Source organism: Oxyura jamaicensis, chromosome 18 (assembly GCF_011077185.1).
Source record: "Oxyura jamaicensis isolate SHBP4307 breed ruddy duck chromosome 18, BPBGC_Ojam_1.0, whole genome shotgun sequence".
NCBI classification, from domain to species: domain Eukaryota; kingdom Metazoa; phylum Chordata; class Aves; order Anseriformes; family Anatidae; genus Oxyura; species Oxyura jamaicensis.
The window spans coordinates 5,508,081-5,525,371 of NC_048910.1; the positions used below are offsets into that span (position 1 = coordinate 5,508,081).

Consider the following 17,291-nt stretch of genomic DNA (forward strand, 5'->3'; position numbering starts at 1 on the left):
GACATACCTCTGCTGGGATTCCCGTGCCCCCCCCAGCCCAAATATTGGCTTTGTTCTGCCCTCGCTGCCGCCCCTTGGTCCCGGGGGGGTGCCCGTGGAGAGGCCGGGGAGGGGGGAGCGGAGGTGGGAGCCGTGCTAGTGAGATCCGTGCCCAGGTGAGGACGAGCTTTATCCCAGCTGGGGCGGGAGGGGGGCCGTGACTCAGTGGTTGGCATTCCTCCGCGCCTCGCACACCTGTACGGGCAGGCACAGCCCATGCAGCCGCCCCGGACCCTCCCTCCCGTGCGCACCAGCACCATCCTGCAGGAAAAGGGCTGAGCAGGCAGCGGACAGGGAGCCTGGCCGCACCGCCAGCCCCAGGGAAGGCTTTTTCAGCCCCACAGCTGCCTTTTGATTTAGGGGCTGGGATCTCGGAGCCGATCTATGCAGCAGCACCGCGCGGTGCCGAGCGCACAGGACCACAGCAGAAGCTGCTAACTCCCTGATCACTCTGCAGGCTGCATCACCTTTGACTTCGCTACCAATAATAGCAAAGGACAGGCAAAAAAAAAAAAAAAAAAGCTGATTGCAGTCATAAGTCTGTTTCCTGACTGTCTTGGAGATTAAAAACATTTTTGGGGCGCTTTGGGCCTCTCATTTTTAACACAGCATCACGGTGGCTGCTGGTTGACTCCGCAACGACAGTGAGCGGGCATCGAATGAAACAAAAGCAAGGAACTGGACTCCTTCCACTGCAAGAAATATGAAGCTTGAGTAAATATGAGCAAATGGATTAATCCCCAGGAAAAAAAGGAGGATGTGCTCCATGAAAAATCACAGCAAACAGGAAACAGGCAGGGGGGCAACCGAGGGTGGCACAGGCACTTTAACTCTGCTATTGCCCGGTTTCTGAGCGCTCAGCTTTGCAATCTCACCATTAATCTCGGCCTTTTGGAGATGCCATTTCCCAGATCAAAACAAATAAACCTGCAGATGAAGGGTTTTGCTTTTGCTTGCTGTGTTTTGAACCACAACAAACATTCGCTGAAACACCACAGCTGGGGCTCTGATGCTTAAGACATGGGAGCAGCTGATGGCAGGGGGCAGATCAGTCCCGGTGAGGCTGGGGGAGCCACGGGAGCAGCAGCACGGGTTTACGCTGTTGCATGTAGAGGAAAGCTGGGATCTGAGGCTGGAGGGCAGCAGATGTGTCTGCTCACAGCCCCTGGCTCTCTGGTCCCATCCACCAGCTGTGCCCAGCTCCTGGCAGCCTCAGCTCTTCTCCTCCCTTTGTGCTGCGGTGAGCCACGCTGCCAGGCACTGGAGGGAAAACGTGCAATTGTTTGATCTGACCGGCCTCCTTTCCCCACCCGAGATGGAGGATGCTCACGCTGGCTCCTGTGAGGAGTCTCTGGAGTCACCGACAGCCATGTTTATAGCTCCCACTAGATTATTGCTCTCCCTGCAGGGACAACCAGTCCAAGAACCAATCGCTGATAATTACAAGTGGTTTTAGGGTTAATTCTCTCTTGTACAGAACCCTTCTTTTCCCTGTCCTGCTACCACAGTGCACCCAGAGGCAGCTCTGGGGCCTTCTCCAGATCCATCGAGCAGTTACATCCAGCATCCTACTGCTGAAACACATTCACTCCCTTTCTGAATTCTGTACACACACACACTGATAAAAGAAAAATAGGCGTTTTTCTCGATTGCAATACTATCCTGTTCACTGTATTGGCAATATCCTCTAGACTATCTGGCAATCTAAGGAATGCTTAATAGTATTATTAGCATGCACATAATTTATTACACTAAAGTAGGCTTAACATAATTATCTAGGTAATTAAAAGCACAGGATGAAATCCTCCCGGGTGCTCTTCCTCAGCCTTTTCCCTAGGACAGCCTTCACTGTGCGTGTCCTCTGTTGTGCAGTGGATGCCCCCTGTGATAAACATGCTTGGAAAGGAAATCTCTGTGCCGAGCATCAGACACCCATTTCCCCCAGGCTGTACAGGCAGAAAGAGGTCAGTGAGCTGCCACAACACCAAAGGTAAAGGATCCAGGACAAAATTTCAGCCTGTAACAATGGCAACATCCACCTGGAGAGAGCAGGACCCTCAACTCTGGCTTTCTCACCCAGCAGCCCAGGGCTGAAAACACCCCGACGTTACGTTTGAAAGATTCCCCGGGGTTTCTCCTTTTCTCCCAGTTTGTGTTGGCGGGCGCCGTGCAAGACACCGACGCGTGGGTGAGGCGCCGTAAGGAGCCAGCCAGCACACACTGGGGGCAGAGGGGGACGGTCACCTTTATTCACGTTACACCAGGACTGCAACAGGCCGAGTGCCGAGGAGGGGTTGGAAGCACCAGCGACCACCTCTTGGCACTGCCCTGAGAGGCAGGCCCATGGCTTTGTTTGCTTCCTAACACTGGCTCACACGAACATGGCGGAGGACAGACAGACAGACAGACGCCTTTCTACGTGAAAAGGCAAAACCTTTTCTTGTGAAATCCTGATGCTTCGCTGTTTACTGGCAACCGAAGGCACGAGCCCAGCCCCAGCCAAAGACTGGTTTCAAATAAACAAAGGCTTAAATGTTGGGAGCCGCCAGCGTCCATGGCGCTCACTTGGAACAAAAGGAAGGAAGCTGAATATAAACGCTGAGAGGAACAGAGGTGCACGACAAGGCTAAGAGGTGGGAAACTGTGCTGCAAAAGCAATGCCTAAACACTGGGTGCTGGTGTGAGTGCTCACCAAAGGGGGAAGGAGACTTTGGTGGCTCTTGCTTCTCAACAGCAGTGTATTTATTTTACTGTTAGAGAGAGCCCTGCTGAAAAACATCTCTCTGCAGGTCAGAGCCCCGCGCTCTCCTGGATTCGCTTCTTTACGGGACTGAGCAGGCCATGCTCCTTTGGGAGCTGCCTGGGCACACTGCAAAGGCTGTCCATGGGAGGGGGCTTTGCAGAAAGCTACACGTGTGTGTGCCTGAGTGTGTGTGTTTTTTTTTCCCTCTCCCCTGCACCGCTGCAGAGCTGGAAAGGAGCTGGTGCAGGTGGCGGCTGGCTGGGCGCCTGCTGAAGCCTTCACCTCCGCGCTGCCAGCACCAACTGGATCCTCGGCAAAGCCCTGGCATGGCCCAAAGCCTCGGTAAGAATGTCTTTTTTTTTTTTTTTTTTTTTTTTAAAGCCTCAGTAAATAACACTCTTAAAACAGACAGCACAGCAGCCGTCCAACTAAAACATAGCTTCAGGTGCTCGCATTTCAGTTCAAGGTGGGGCTGGCAAGGGCTGCCCCTCCCCACCTGCTCCTTCAGTTAGCACCAAGCCAGACTCAAACCAAAGCAAATCCTTAACTAAAATCCCTCCCCACAACAGCATCAAAGGAGGACGGGTCTTTAAATCAAAATAAGCAAAGAGGAAAGAAAATCAACACCTCGGGGCATGGAGGTGGGAGAAAAGGCTTCAGAAGGGAGGGTGAAAGCAGAGCCAAGCCTGCCAAGGAGGACTTGGCTACAGAGCTCTCCTCCCTCCTCAGAGCAGCCCGGCACGGCGGGCAGACACCAGCGCGGAGTTTCAGCTAAGAAACCCACTGAGGCTGGGAAATACCTGTGCTTAAAGGCGGTAAGCAGAAGACCTGTGGTTTTCTATGAGCGTTAGCCTTTAGTTCTGAGGAGTAATGAGAGCGGGACCAGTTTTACTCTCCTGGGTTTGATTAGTCTCCTTTGGGGAGAAGAAGCAAGACTTGGAGTAGTTGGAATCACAGCCTGAGCAATAATTGTTGAAGCAGCATAAAGAACCTTTTAGCCGTTAAAGTTGTGAATTTGCTTTAGTGGAGCTTGGACACAGTTTCCAACTATTTAAACACATTTAAACACTCCAGCAGGTCTCTTCAGCCCTCTGGAGATCAGCAGCAGTGACACAGCCCTTGGTATGAGCACAAACAGATTTCTAACAAGCAAACCAGTTGAACCTCCCCTTTCAGGACTTAAGACAGTGGCCGTCAGAGGCTAGGAAAGATGACTCTTTTTTCGTCAGAACCACTTCTGCACACGTGAAGCTCCCTCCACCTTCCTGGTGCACGGCCACAGCTGAGTGCAGGCTACCAACCTGCACGCCCTGTCCTCAGGAGCAGCAGAGGTTTTTTTCCTAGGACTGTATTTTCCAAACTGTGTCTGTATATTACTTCCGATAGTAGCACGCAGGATAAACAAGAGCAACAAGCTATTGTACGAGCTGGAAGGTTGTTATACAATGGTTGGCATTCCTACCTCAGCTTTTTGGAAAGGAGAGAGGAGGAAAAAAAAAAAAAGCCATTAATGCTTCAAGTTAGCTTTCTCTACTGCAGATAACAAACACTCAGCCATGAGATGGAGCTGGCAGATGCCCCATCCAGCCAGGTCTCTTGCAGAGCTGGGTACTGGAGGAGTTTGAAAACTGTTGCTCCAGGTGCCTCCCTGCCACCTCTGCCCAGCTTGCCTCATCAGCACCACCCAGGAGCGAGGTTTAGGAAGAGTCTTCCTTAACCTTTTCAGGAATACCATCAAGCCCTGCTGATGAGCATTTGCAGGGCATTGTCAGTCCCTGCCTGCAAGGTAGGAGTGAAACGAGCAGCTCTGACCACAAAGCACGCAAAGAAAGCCAGAAGTCTGGAACAGCAGAGCAAGAAGGAAGAGGGTGCATGGAAAGAGGAAGGGTGGGGTGCCAGGATGTCAGATATGAATAAGATGCTTGCACTTAAACAATGTTCGGTAGCTTCTGTAGTTAAATGATTCATCCCCCCAACACTTCAGTATTTGCCTTGTGTCAGGTGCCAAGAAAGAGGCTGGAGCCCAGCTTCAAATTCACAGCAGCTGGCAATGCTTTTTCTCTCAAGTCCTCCTCCTCCTGCAAACTTATTCCCTCAGCACATGCTGAGCTGCATGCTGGTACCTGGTAGTGACTTTCAGAAAGAAATTCACACGCTTTCCCCGGCTACTTCTCCTGATACAGTACAGCATACAGAGATACAAGTGCTGACATGTTGAACTAGGTGAGTAATATTTCCCTGTAATCAAGCTAAGTCATCTAGCACACTTATTTCAGGTTAGGATCAAGAATGACTTTTACTGCATTATCAGTCAGATTCAGTTGTTTGCTTGCAAGGAATACAGTTTTCCCAAATTACTAATGAAATTGAGAAAGCAAACATAAGAAAAAAAATCAGGAATAAGTTTCACAGCACAGTCATGTAAGCAGTCTATAAGAGATGGCATCTGCAAGGCTTTGTGTGTGGTGTTCTTTTTGTCTGTCAGGAAACAGTGACCACTTCTGATCCAACATTACAGGGACCTGTAAGGCATTAGGCAAAAGATAGCTAGTTATTATAGAGAAAGTCTTTTCCATTAAAGCTTACGTTTGTGTTTAGGTTTCATCTGCAAGGTCAGGTACATCAACGTAGTCTCAGACTCTCCAACTTTGTGTTTACCACCAGTTACAGTTATTAGGGAAGAACGGATGCACAGGAGTGGCCGGTACCTCCGGTACTAGGCTGCACTTTGGGTATGGGAGCACACCCCAGCACAATACCTAATCTCACCCAGCTTCAGACAGACTTGCTCACAGCATACATACCAAGAACATTCATTAGAGGAGTGTTTGTTGTTGTAGAAGCCCAGACACACCTCCCACTCCTATTCATAGGATTAAACTAATTGCAGCGATCATTCTGGTGCTGTTTGCCATTCATCTATAGGCTGAAAAACTGCAGCACCTGGGGCCCATTTTTTTTTTTTTTAACTGCTGTATCTTCATCCACATACTGTTCAGCAGAACTTTAAAATGTTTAAACCATACAGGTTTCAAATAGGCTGGAATTGTACAAGATATTCTGGACAGAAGACTTCACAGAGCTGCAAAGCTATCTAATGGCTTGGATTTCCCAAAAGTAAATCCTTGGCCTTTAAAAGAAACACCCCAAAACTAGGAACTCTCCTCAAGACACAGGAAGAGGACACCTTCAACAGCTGAGGTGGAAAACACCAGCCTCTGTAGAGCACTCTAAGTCCCAAGAGAGAAGACTCTTATTTAAGTCTCCATAAATTTAAGATTTAAATCAGGAGTGACATAAGGTATATAAAAACCTGAAAAAGCAACATCGAATCCTAAGAACCTTACACTTTTACTGATGAAGCAACCTTATCTTCTATCACTGCTTATGCATTAGGAAAAAAAAGCAGGCTCTAAGTAGGAATTTAACTTAAAATGAACTTAGAACACTAGAAAACTATAGAACTACCAAATCTGAAAAGTCATAGTATAAGAATTAAAGACTTATTTAAATAATATAGAGTGACCACTGCAAAGAAAATAAACCCACATTAGCAACTGATGGAACCATTCAAGTTATCTGTCCCACTTACCTCAAAACAGCAAGCAAAATGCTTTAGGTGGCTGGCCTCTGCAGATAAAGGTTTTAAGGAAAAAACACAGCTGCTAGTACTTGAAGGTAACTTGAAGTTTAAGGGGCTGGAGCAGATGTGAAAAAACACCATTAAGAACAGCTGAGTTACCAGCTATTTCAGGACATCCTCTATAACAAAAGTATCTCCAATTAAAATAATTTTGATGCCTTTTTTTTCCTCCAGTATTTGATATTTCAAAAAATAATCAGTAACGTGACACCACCCCATCTCTCACAGAATCATGACATACTTGCCTAATGCTGTCTGTAACTTCAGGTGTAACAAATGGATAATTTATTCTCCATCACCGTGATGAGAAACGCCAACACATGAATGACACTTTTTTTTTTTAAAGACTTTCAATTTTTATAATAACTTTTTGCAACACAAGTAAGAAGATTTATACAATAAAAATTTCAACTGAAAATACTTTTTCACAACAGTGGAGCAAGCAGTGCCATGTGTGCACTTCAGGGTAGAACACTACTACAAAGACAGGATCACAGTTCAGGTACTCTGATTATCTGCTGTCCAATCTCATTCCATGGCAATGGAACAGTTTTCTGCACAGGTCTTTACAAGTGAGTTCACAAATCAAACCTCCACAGCTTACGGCTTCTGCATAGAAATCTCCATCCCTGATAGATGGTAACGTGACAATTTCAGTAGTTACCTCAATGTTTCAGCTGTTTAACACGTGATCACTAAGATCTACACAGATACGCACATAGGTACAGATAGATGTCAGTACTATAACAAAGAGTGAGCCGACATTCACAGATGGACATTGATCATTAAGTCTCTGCTACACGTTTGAAGATGGACACTGACCAATTGTCTCTGCTCTACTTCCCTTGAAACCGAATTAGTGCACGTGAGGGAGGTACGTATCACAAGCAGCAGCCTCTGGATGATCTGGAATACACAAGGGTAATATGATATTCCATCACCACTTTTTTTTTTTTTTTACACCAGACTCGCAGGTAGGATGAGAACCTAATGCAGTAATTTAATAAGCTAACTTTTACAGGCTGGCTTTACATCCAACCTTCCTCCAAGCACAACACACAGACTGGTTCTTCCTGCAGCAAGAAAAGACAGAGGCATTTTCGGCAGAGGTCCATTCCTGTGGGCACACAGCTGGCATGCCTGCTCCTGCCCCCATTCTTTCAAATGGGAACTGTGGTCTGTTTCAAAGAATCTTGTCATCTTTTACCAAAGGCGAAAGCTACCCCTCCCTTTCGAGAACAATAGCTTCGATGACAATCAGTCCAAAAATCCAGGCCCAGCAGGCTAGTCACTGCTTTGCCTTTTTCACGATGGTGCCAACAGCTGATATGACCGTAGTTTTGGATCCACTCGCACTTGTTGTCACTGTGACAACGCCCGGCAGCGTTGCAGTAGTGGTGAGGATGGTGGGCTGAGCTATCGTTGTTACGGGGATGGCTGAGTCCCATTTGCTCTTCCTCTTCTGTGCATCTGTGAGTTGGATCAAGCAAACAAGGATTAGCATTGTGTTAAAGGTCACACCAATCCTTCCGTAACAGCCTGTCTTGTCAACTCTTAAAGCACCACTGCTTCGCTAGGCAGCTTTCCCTCACGTTAATGTCAGCATACACTGTCAGTAAGTGTTGTGGAGGAAAGGTGACTTTATAACTCAAGGGTCAGAGTAAAACTGTACACATGAACTCCGGCAGAATGGGGGACAGTTGACTCCGACAGTAAAGACATCAGCAGATTTCTTGATCCACTAAAATAAACCTCTTCACCATCTAACCCATCCCCAGGCTTTCACTGGGGAAGGACAGCTGTGGGATAGAGGGGCAAGAGGAAAGCTAGTCTGTTAATCCTTGGAAGAAATACTGTCTTGTATTATATACACAGGCAGCAAGTAGCTTTCAGGGTTCCCAGGAACCCTGAAGCATTACCCCCAACCTTACAGCTTAATAGGTACAGTCACAACTTCTCTTTACCTCCCACCGTGGTACTGGCTGTTGTGGTTGTTGTAGAGGCAGCGCTTGTTGTTGTGCCCTTCTTAGTGCCAGTCACAAACTCAATCTGGGAAGGGAGATAAATAAGAGAAAGGGGAGAAGAAAAAATTGAATGTTTAATATATTATAGTGGTTTTTGTTTGTTTGTTTGTTTTTTAAACCCACAAGACCTCCCTGTTTTTAAAGACCAGGTTTAGTGCCACGTGAAACACCAGTCTCAGAGCTGACTGCCATGCAGGAAGTAGAGATGCAGTCCTGAGGTCAAAGCGTGCTGAAGTCACGATCATTGAGGATCCCTGTGTCCCAGATCTTAAGTCAGGTATGACAACGTTTGTTAACTGGCGTAAGCATAGAAATTTGACAACTCAGGAAGGAGATCCTGGTATTGAAGTATATTTATAGTTAGAAATCCCTGTGCTTTTTTCTTTAAGAAACATGCAGAACAAGCCCCTGCCTGCATGATTTACTGCGACTGCATCATAGCGGGAAACCTAGCAACAAGGCCTACAACAGCATGCAATCTCATATTTTCAAAACTGCAGATATGGGCAAGGAAAGAATCAGATACCTGGGTTGCTGTGCAAAAAAAAACAAAACAAGTAGCAAGATACAGCATGCACTGCAAGAAAAAAATACCTTCACATACTGAATATTGAAGGAGCGTTCTGCAAGGTTAGAAGGCAGTCTCTAACTTTAGACAGTTCTCTAAAGCCAGCCACTAGCTAAAAGGCAACACCACTGCGGGACAGGAATAAAAGGCTCCTCTGTGTTCTTTTTTGGGGAGATACAGAAGAACGTACATTTTGTGACAAGCCCAGACACTCCCAGTTAAAGTTAAAATATGCTCAACATTTCTGGAAATTAGGAGCAAGAAGGCAATATACAAGAGAAAAGAAAGTAAATATTGTCTCACAGTGAGATATGGTGAAGAAATCAAGCTATACTAGGCTAAGCCACCAGGCAAAGCATCAGAGATTAAGAAAAAAAGCTGTACTTTATGCAGTATCTTGCCTGTATCTGGCTTACTGCACACCATTTTATGAGCTCTGGCTTAAAAATACTGACAAAAACAGCAACAAAAACAGGGGGATAAACAGCCTAGATAAGTGGACCTATAAGGAAGGGCAAACAACTTTATTTGTTCAGTCTAAGAAAAAAAGACATGCAAGAAAGAACTAGGGAAAGTGGCAATGATTAGTACAGAATAAAGTTCAAAAAAAAAAACAAACAGCAAAGGAACAAAATGAAATTAATCAGGGAAACAAACAAACAAAATCCCTGCATCTCAGTCCTCTTTTGGTTTTGAATAGCTACCTTTGTGCGCTCCTTCTTGGCCTTCTCCAGTTTGTCCATCTCAATCTTCTGGGCTTTTGCTGAGAAAGAACAGAAGTTACAAGCAGCACTGGAAACAGGAAAAAGCCATACCTATCTCGCTCACACGGTTCCCATAACGAGCAATCAAAAACTTCAAACTGCGTACAAAAAAAGCATTATTGCACTAAATCGATGATTTAAGATGAAAACATTGAAGAACCAATTTCAATGAAAGGGCTTTCCAGACTGATGAAGCATCCATAACATTGAGGCACATCCAACCAGAATGATGTGGTTAGAATCAGCATGTGACACGTTTCATTTATAAAGAAGGTGAAGACTCCAGTGCAGTTAATTAACTACAGAACACAAAGAACTAAGTTTGGACAGGAAAAAAAAAAATCCTAGAATTACCTAGTGCCTCATAATACGAATCCTCTGACCAGCCATGAGGATCAAACATATCCTAAGGATGAAAAAAATCACATTAGGTCTATTTCCACATATATGCAAACCCCAGCTCAAGATATTATATATATTGCTGTTCACTGATGATATTCATTACTGATTATTTCTTGTATGCCAGTGACACAAAGATTACATCAGATTTTCTTTTATGGGTCCATGTACTGTTGTAAAAGAATAAAGAGCCTTGAAACTAAAAGGATGCTGGGGTAAGATACGCATTCTTCTTTTCTGCTCAGCTTTGGTTCCCCCCAGGAGTACACACTTGAGTGACTTTCATTCAGAGTCATTAAAATGAAGTTGGAGGCACTGAGGCTCAATACCACGTGAAAATGTTCACTTCAATACAGAGGATCAGACAAAAGTTCCTTACAGGACCTCTAAACAAGAAGGGTAAAGAAAGCCAGATGTCAGAGCTCACAGCCCTGTATCATTTTTCACCCACTACCTTGACAGGCAAAATCACTGCACCTCACCTTTGGGTAATTTGTACCAAGTTCATCAATTGAACAGAACTGGATCAGCTTTTCATAGATGCTGCAAAGGGAAAGACCAGAAATTACTCAGAAGCTCGCTCACTCTTCTAAACTGAAGTGCTTCAGAGAAGTTGTCACCTCTTCATGCTAAGAGTAAATAAAATCAGCACCTGCGCTGCTGTGCTTATTGTGATGGATGTAGCAATCCATTAACCACATCATTTCTCACTTCTTTCTGGTCAATCTCCCAGCCCCCAGAGCAGACATTTTCTGTAATATTTCATCCAAAGCCTGTACATTTACGTACCTAACTGTTATGCTAACCTAGTTGCTGCCTCATAGAGCACAAAGAGTCTTACCATTTCAGTTCCTATCACATTATGCCTTTCTCAATCTTGTAAGCAATAGCATTTCTCACTCAGGATCTTGTTCCTGCTACTGCTCCAACCAAGAGGAAAATTCTTTCACTTTGCTGTGTGGTGCTTTGGCCTCACAGGAAAAGATGGTAGCTCACCTGGGGTTGCGGAATTCCTTCTTCCTTTGAATGATGTAGTTCATATCCATGCCCTCTTTTATTTTCCTCTCATACAGCTTTTGAATTTTATCCTAAGGGAGCAAGATTACAGGGTGAGACAATACAAAAAGGATGAGCGTTCCAGCTGACTATCAAAGCATACATGTGGAAACAAGACAACTGAACCAGTGACCTCGCACTGAGCAAGGATTCCACCTCTACCCTAAGGCCAGGCAGATCGGTGAGTACAGGCACTTCCTGCTTTAAGGTCTGACAGCATCTTCTCCATGAGCCACCCATGTGGGTACAGCAATTGATCTTTGCACTTTCTGAAGGCTCCAGTGATTAAAGACTTGCATTTGAGGCAGCAGTGCACACTCCTTGCCCTCAGAAGGGGAGTAGGAGCCAGCTCCAGGAGGGACAGGTGAATTCCAGGAGGGTTCTCCCACAACATACAGCGACCATCCCACCTCCCTTCAGTCCGCCACGCACCTGAAGCTTAGCTGCTGAGCTGCAGGGTGCACAAGTCAAGGCTCACGGCTATGCCTGGGTGACACGTGGGCCACATTCTGCTGGAGAACTAAAACTAAACCAGCCCACCGGACAATGCGATCAGCAGGTATTGCTGGTGGTGAATGCCAGCAGCCAAACACTCTTAGGAACGATGCACTTTAAATCCCTCCTGAGAACATCTGTGTGCAGCAACAAGCCCCTAAGATATGAAAGATATCTCAGCTGACTCAGGTGGGAAACAAGCAGCCTACCTTCCGAGACGACTGAACAATTTAAAGATAACCTTGATTATTTTTTCCTCCTTCTTTAGCGAGATAGAAGGCCTTAGGAGTATTTTTTTTAATCTGGTGATGCCAAAGCAGAGACTTCTGGATGGAACACATACTTTAGCAGGATTCACAGAAGATCCAAGGCTAGGACTTCAGTCTTTCAAGATGCCAGAGGTGAGTCAGTTTTCCTGTGTTGCTTCCACATAAGTCACTTATTGTGTCCCTCTGTACGGGCAGTCAACTCAAATACAAAACTGACTATTTTCCGAGGGTTCACTGACATCTGAACAAAATAACTTCACTGATATTTCATCAACTTTTTTTAAAAAAGCTTTGCAAGATAGTTTTCCTCAGGTTCTCACAAGATTAGCAACAAGTCACATAGTCTTCACATGCGACATACAAGCCATTACGTTTGAAGGAGCAACTACAAAGAGGTTAATTTGGGGAGCTGAAGTGATTGAATAGGTATCCCCTTTTGTGACCTTCTCCTGGAGGGAGAAACAAGGTTCACGTTCGTAATGTCCATAGATGAGGAACTACTGGGTCACCTCTATAACACGGAATATTCCCCTTGGCTAAGATACAGTTTATTAGATGAATAGCTAACAGGAGAAAATAGCGTATCGAGAGTAAAAGCCTAGAATGTTTTGAACCTGAAGAACAATCCCATCTCCTTGCTCAAAGTGCTCTAAGATGTGGTTTGACCCGCTAACAGAGGACAAGTTCTCTCCTTTGATTTAACACAGTAAACTGCTGTCAAAGGGAATAAAATCTGCTTTATTCTGCCTATCCTCTCAAGCTCCGCATTCCTCAGATCTAACACACAAATTCACTGATGTCAGAACAGAATCCTCCTACAGCATAAAAGGGCAAATGGGTGTGCCCAGGTACAATAAGCGGAGGAGAAGAAAGTGTGGCATGGTGATTCAGAATGACTCACCATCCAGATCACATTAGTACCTCACTTTATAGAGCACTCCAGAAGTGATTCTTTACTTGTACTTTTACTAGGCAGATAACTGCAATTAAGCCTCAAGTGAATGGTAGAGAACAGCAGCCACTGCTCTTTCATTTGCCCTCCATCAGGGATGGGAAAACAGAGCAGAAGGTGCTCCTCCACTTCTCCTGGGAAGAAGTTTTGTTATACGTAGAAGCCTACAGAATTCCTCTCAGACCTTAAGTCGAGGTCTGCCGATGGAAGGTTGGCAGAGCTTAAGCTCATTTCTTTTGCTCTAGAGCAGATGACACGTTCCTCGATACTCAGTTAAGAGGCAGCGTTGGCAAACAGCCACCAGTAGCTCACAGTTTGGATAGGTGTTAAATAGCACGCCATCAACAAATGCTCACACCAACTCCTCTGTGCATGCTGCAAGCTGGGCAGGTGAAATACTCCAAAAGGACACTATCATTTCTGCTCCAAACTCAGAGCCAGAGGCTCAGTTAGTAATACTGCAAGTCACAGATTTGTATGAATCAAGTCCTTAGCACCACTTCTTTTTTACAAATTAAGATCCAATTGATGAAAATAGTCTTACGTCACAAGGCAGAGCTGGGACGCTCATGGAAGCAGACTGACAAAGTTCTAGACTGATTAAAAGTTGGTTATTGCAATTATTTGGGCGTGTCCCAGTGAAAACATGCTTTTGTTTTCTTTTGCTGCCTCTAGGTTACTAGCATTCCCTCTCAATGTTTATCATCTAGCGATATGTAGGTGGAGAAGGAATCTTATCAATGCTGCCTCAACTATTCCAGTTAGGGGATTCTCAGACCCATGAAGAAAAACAGTCATTTGTTCTCTCCTACAGAGCTGGATTTGCTGAGGTAAGAGGATAACAGCCTTCACAGTAAACATCGCTTCTGTATCACTGGTGGGATCGAGAGCCATTTTAAAGCATAAGTGACGTGCACAGACTGTGGAGAACAGTTTTAAGCTAATTTGAGATTCCTAAACCAGAATTCCTGTAAAATTTAAAGCATAAATAGCGTACACAAACTCACTGTTCTAGAAATTCAGCTTTAATGCTGGATTTTTGACTTGTGGAAAAACACCAGGAGTTCCCAAATATCTCCCTCGCTACTGAAATACCTCCTTTAAAAAAAAAATAAAGGAAGAGAGGCCTTATACCAACCTGCAAGTGGTTAGAACATCTGCCAGGAGGCTCGGGAGGGATTTTGATTTCATCTGGAGACATGTTCCGCACTCTCTCTGAAAAAGAAGCTGTGGAGAGCAAACCAGCCATGAGTTCTAGCAACAGTGAAGGCTATTTAAGCAATGCAATTGTTTTATGCCCTTGCTAGTATGACTCTCAGTTAGATACAGTGTGTAAAGGCAACGGGAAGGATGTTAACTGGTACTTGTAGCATTTTCAAAGTGCTGAGCAGCAAGCAACTAACCTAAAGGTTAGGTCATTGGCAAAATGATGGGATGCTTGCTTTATTGATGTTCACCTTCTACTGTGGCTGTGTCACACCCAGGCTTAGTTTTATTTTAAGGTGTCTCTTCACTCCAGAGGGGAGCTGGGATATACAAAACCAGCCCCCACTCCAGCTACAATTGTTGAGATCCTCAAAGGCAAAGGATCCTCAGAGGAACGAATTTTTGTGGAACATTCCTTTATCACCCCGCATTGTACACAACATAATAAGCTCTCCACTACACTCCAGGTCTTCATATGCACTTTCAAAGGCTTGCTCTGAGCAGCTCAGATAACCTGGACAAAACCTGTGACAGGACACTCAGAGAGAATCACACTGTGCCTGTGGAGGACCACAGCGTCGATCTAGAGCAGCCCAGCTCATGGCCATTTTCTGGAGGCAATCAGTTTGGGCCTCATTCCTTTTAAGACGTGAACCAAAATGGTTCAAAGGGAACAACCCTCCCCAAGACTGACAGCAGTTAACCACAAGAAACTAAGTGTCATCCTTCAGTTAATATTTCCTTAAGAGGCACTTTGATCTTTGCTTACAGAGTCAGACTGTTACTAGAAAGAACAACTAGTTCTGCAGCACTGAGGACAGACCAGTGCAGACTGCCAGCTTTCTGCAGCTGTTTGTGGTGGGATATACTATTACAGTACCTGATCGCTCTGTGAAGATGAGCTTACGAAAATACCAGCAAGAGAAACAGCCGTGTGTCCCCCTCTTGCTTGCTAATCTGCCACTTGGTTATGGGAAACCCGGGCAGTTTTGTAGCTAAATCCTGGAGCAGAGCTTTGTGCCACATTTAAGCAGCTGGGATTGTTTTCAGTTGTAATTTGTAAAGAAAACACATTCCAGAGTCGCAGTCTGTATTGGAAAAAAAAAGACCTGACACCAGCACAAAAGTTGTATCGAGCAAGTCACTCCCATTTGTGGCTCTCCAATTATACATCTGGGAACAAAAGCTGCTTGAACTGCAGTTCCAGCACACTGGAGTCCGGCTCCTTTGACTAAAGCCCAGAAGTACCCAAAGGGCAGACACTGGCATTTGAACACAGCATGCTCTTCTGCCTTCCAGTACAGCCCATCAGATAGCTGAGGTTACAGATAACCAGCTCTACACATGTTCAGTGCTACTAGGGTTTCGAGTTCTTCTGCAAAAACGCAAAGCTCGAAGGACAACAACCTTTGGAGATGCAAAGCTGGCAGGCGACTACGCATTCTGCTTGATCAAGATGTTGCTGAGGGTTAAAGTCTTCAGCAGTTGCTAGCAATGAACAAAAAGTGTCCTTTAGCATTTACTAAGAGGGTGCCTTTATGGACGAAGGAAAGCTTGCCAGAGCCCCTACAAAAAGGCAGGGAAACTGGAGCTCCGTGACAACAAGGCAGACATTTGTTGTAGGTTACAGCTGCTGGTTGGACAGCACAGCCTCTAATTTAATTAGAGTTTCAGGAACCCAGAGAGACAGTAGCAAATAGAGGTGTTCATAATAGACAGCACACGAGGCTTTCCAGAAAAGGTGAAAGCTGATTAATGGCTTAAGAGATTCACAATGCCAGGAGAAACATTAACAAAAAAAAAGAAACCAGACTTTGTAAGGCAAAGAAAGGACTGAAAAATTTAGCCTAGCTCCAGGTTAGACATCCCGCAGGCTTCTCATCTCTGCAGATGACCAGAAAAAAAACAGAGAAACAACATTTACAGGAAGGGGAATTACAGGCTCATATAAACTCAGGAACCATGGGCTAGAACTCTGCAAAGAAGTCACAAAGTCTTACAGAGTATGTTCAGCAACCCATTCAAAGCTCCCTTGAAACAGAACTGACTCCCACTGAGACAACATTTTGACCCGTATCTTTCCAAGTTTTGGTGTTCATTTGCTCTTTTGTTTGAGACGTGTGAGAACAGCCATTTATCAGTGCTATACTGATGGGGGAAAGCTTCTCTTAGCTTATGAGGAACTGGGACTAAGACATCTCTGTCCACGGCTAACCCACCGTAGCCATACGCGGCTGAAGACTGAGTCAGCAGCGAAGCTACGTGCATCCTGTTCAGCCTCACAAACCCAGCACAGGCAAACACGAGCACAGAAACATTCATCATTAGTCAGCTATTTCATCACATCACAGCCCGTTTGAGAATCCACATCATTATGAAGCAAAAGATGATTTAAACCCCTTCAGGCATACATACAGTAAGGAAGTGCAAATAACCCATGCCTTTGAGCAGTCCTCAAACTTCCTCTCCAAACAGATACCAGAAAGGCCAATTCCACCAAGTAATTTCCATAGAGAAAGGGGCAGCGTGGATTATTATGCAAGGGAATCCTGGAACTTGTACATACATCCCCAGGCTCCTGTGTAAAAGATCTTGTGTTTCCCAAGTCCCCAGCACAGCCTTCTGCTGGCTATACAGTGCTAAGCATGGATGGACAACTAATGCCAAGGTGTGTCCTCACAGGATACATCCAGCTGCTTTGTGCATCCTGTTATTTCTGCCAGGCTCTAAGCTTTACTTTCTCATGAGTCAATGCAGTGACACTGGCTGCAGTTTCTAATTGGCCCTGTGATTTGCTAGCTCATTACCTAGAGGATCTCCACGTGGGGACCTCAGGAAGCTGGCCGTTAGCATGATTAATCTCCATGGGCACACCCAAGTTCTGGTTCTCAGTAAGTAAATATCTTCCCCTAATCAGATTCACAGCGCAGATAAAGAACATTTGAAAGAACTAAGGTCGTAAAACACAGATGCCTTGACTCGGAAAGTGGGAGCCAAGGCACTGCCAGGCCAGCAACTCAAAGCATCCTGCTGCTGAAGAGGGACAGGGCTACTCACGCTTAGTCCATGCATCCTTCCACAAGCTGACATAAAAGTTTAAAATTTCATCAGCAGAAGCAATAGGTGCTTGGGG

General features: G+C 45.3%; 1 protein-coding gene and 1 long non-coding RNA gene across 3 annotated transcripts in view; one reads left to right on the forward strand and one right to left on the reverse strand.

Moving 5' to 3' along the window:
• Positions 1 to 13: 13 nt before the first annotated feature.
• Positions 14 to 983, forward strand: LOC118175694. The gene is made up of 2 exons (XR_004755081.1): positions 14 to 155; positions 649 to 983. It is a non-coding gene; the product is annotated as an uncharacterized LOC118175694 (long non-coding RNA).
• Positions 984 to 6,756: 5,773 nt separating this feature from the next.
• Positions 6,757 to 17,291, reverse strand: part of SAP30BP (SAP30 binding protein) — a 31,523-nt gene continuing 20,988 nt past the window's right edge. For both annotated transcript variants that reach the window (XM_035342411.1, XM_035342410.1), the window contains 7 exons: positions 14,091 to 14,179; positions 11,177 to 11,268; positions 10,663 to 10,723; positions 10,136 to 10,187; positions 9,722 to 9,780; positions 8,390 to 8,474; positions 6,757 to 7,895 (listed from right to left, as the gene is read on the reverse strand). In XM_035342411.1, the coding sequence (XP_035198302.1) occupies positions 7,714 to 7,895; positions 8,390 to 8,474; positions 9,722 to 9,780; positions 10,136 to 10,187; positions 10,663 to 10,723; positions 11,177 to 11,268; positions 14,091 to 14,179 (620 nt within the window). In that variant the 3' untranslated portion in view covers positions 6,757 to 7,713. The remainder of the gene's footprint in view (positions 7,896 to 8,389; positions 8,475 to 9,721; positions 9,781 to 10,135; positions 10,188 to 10,662; positions 10,724 to 11,176; positions 11,269 to 14,090; positions 14,180 to 17,291) is intronic.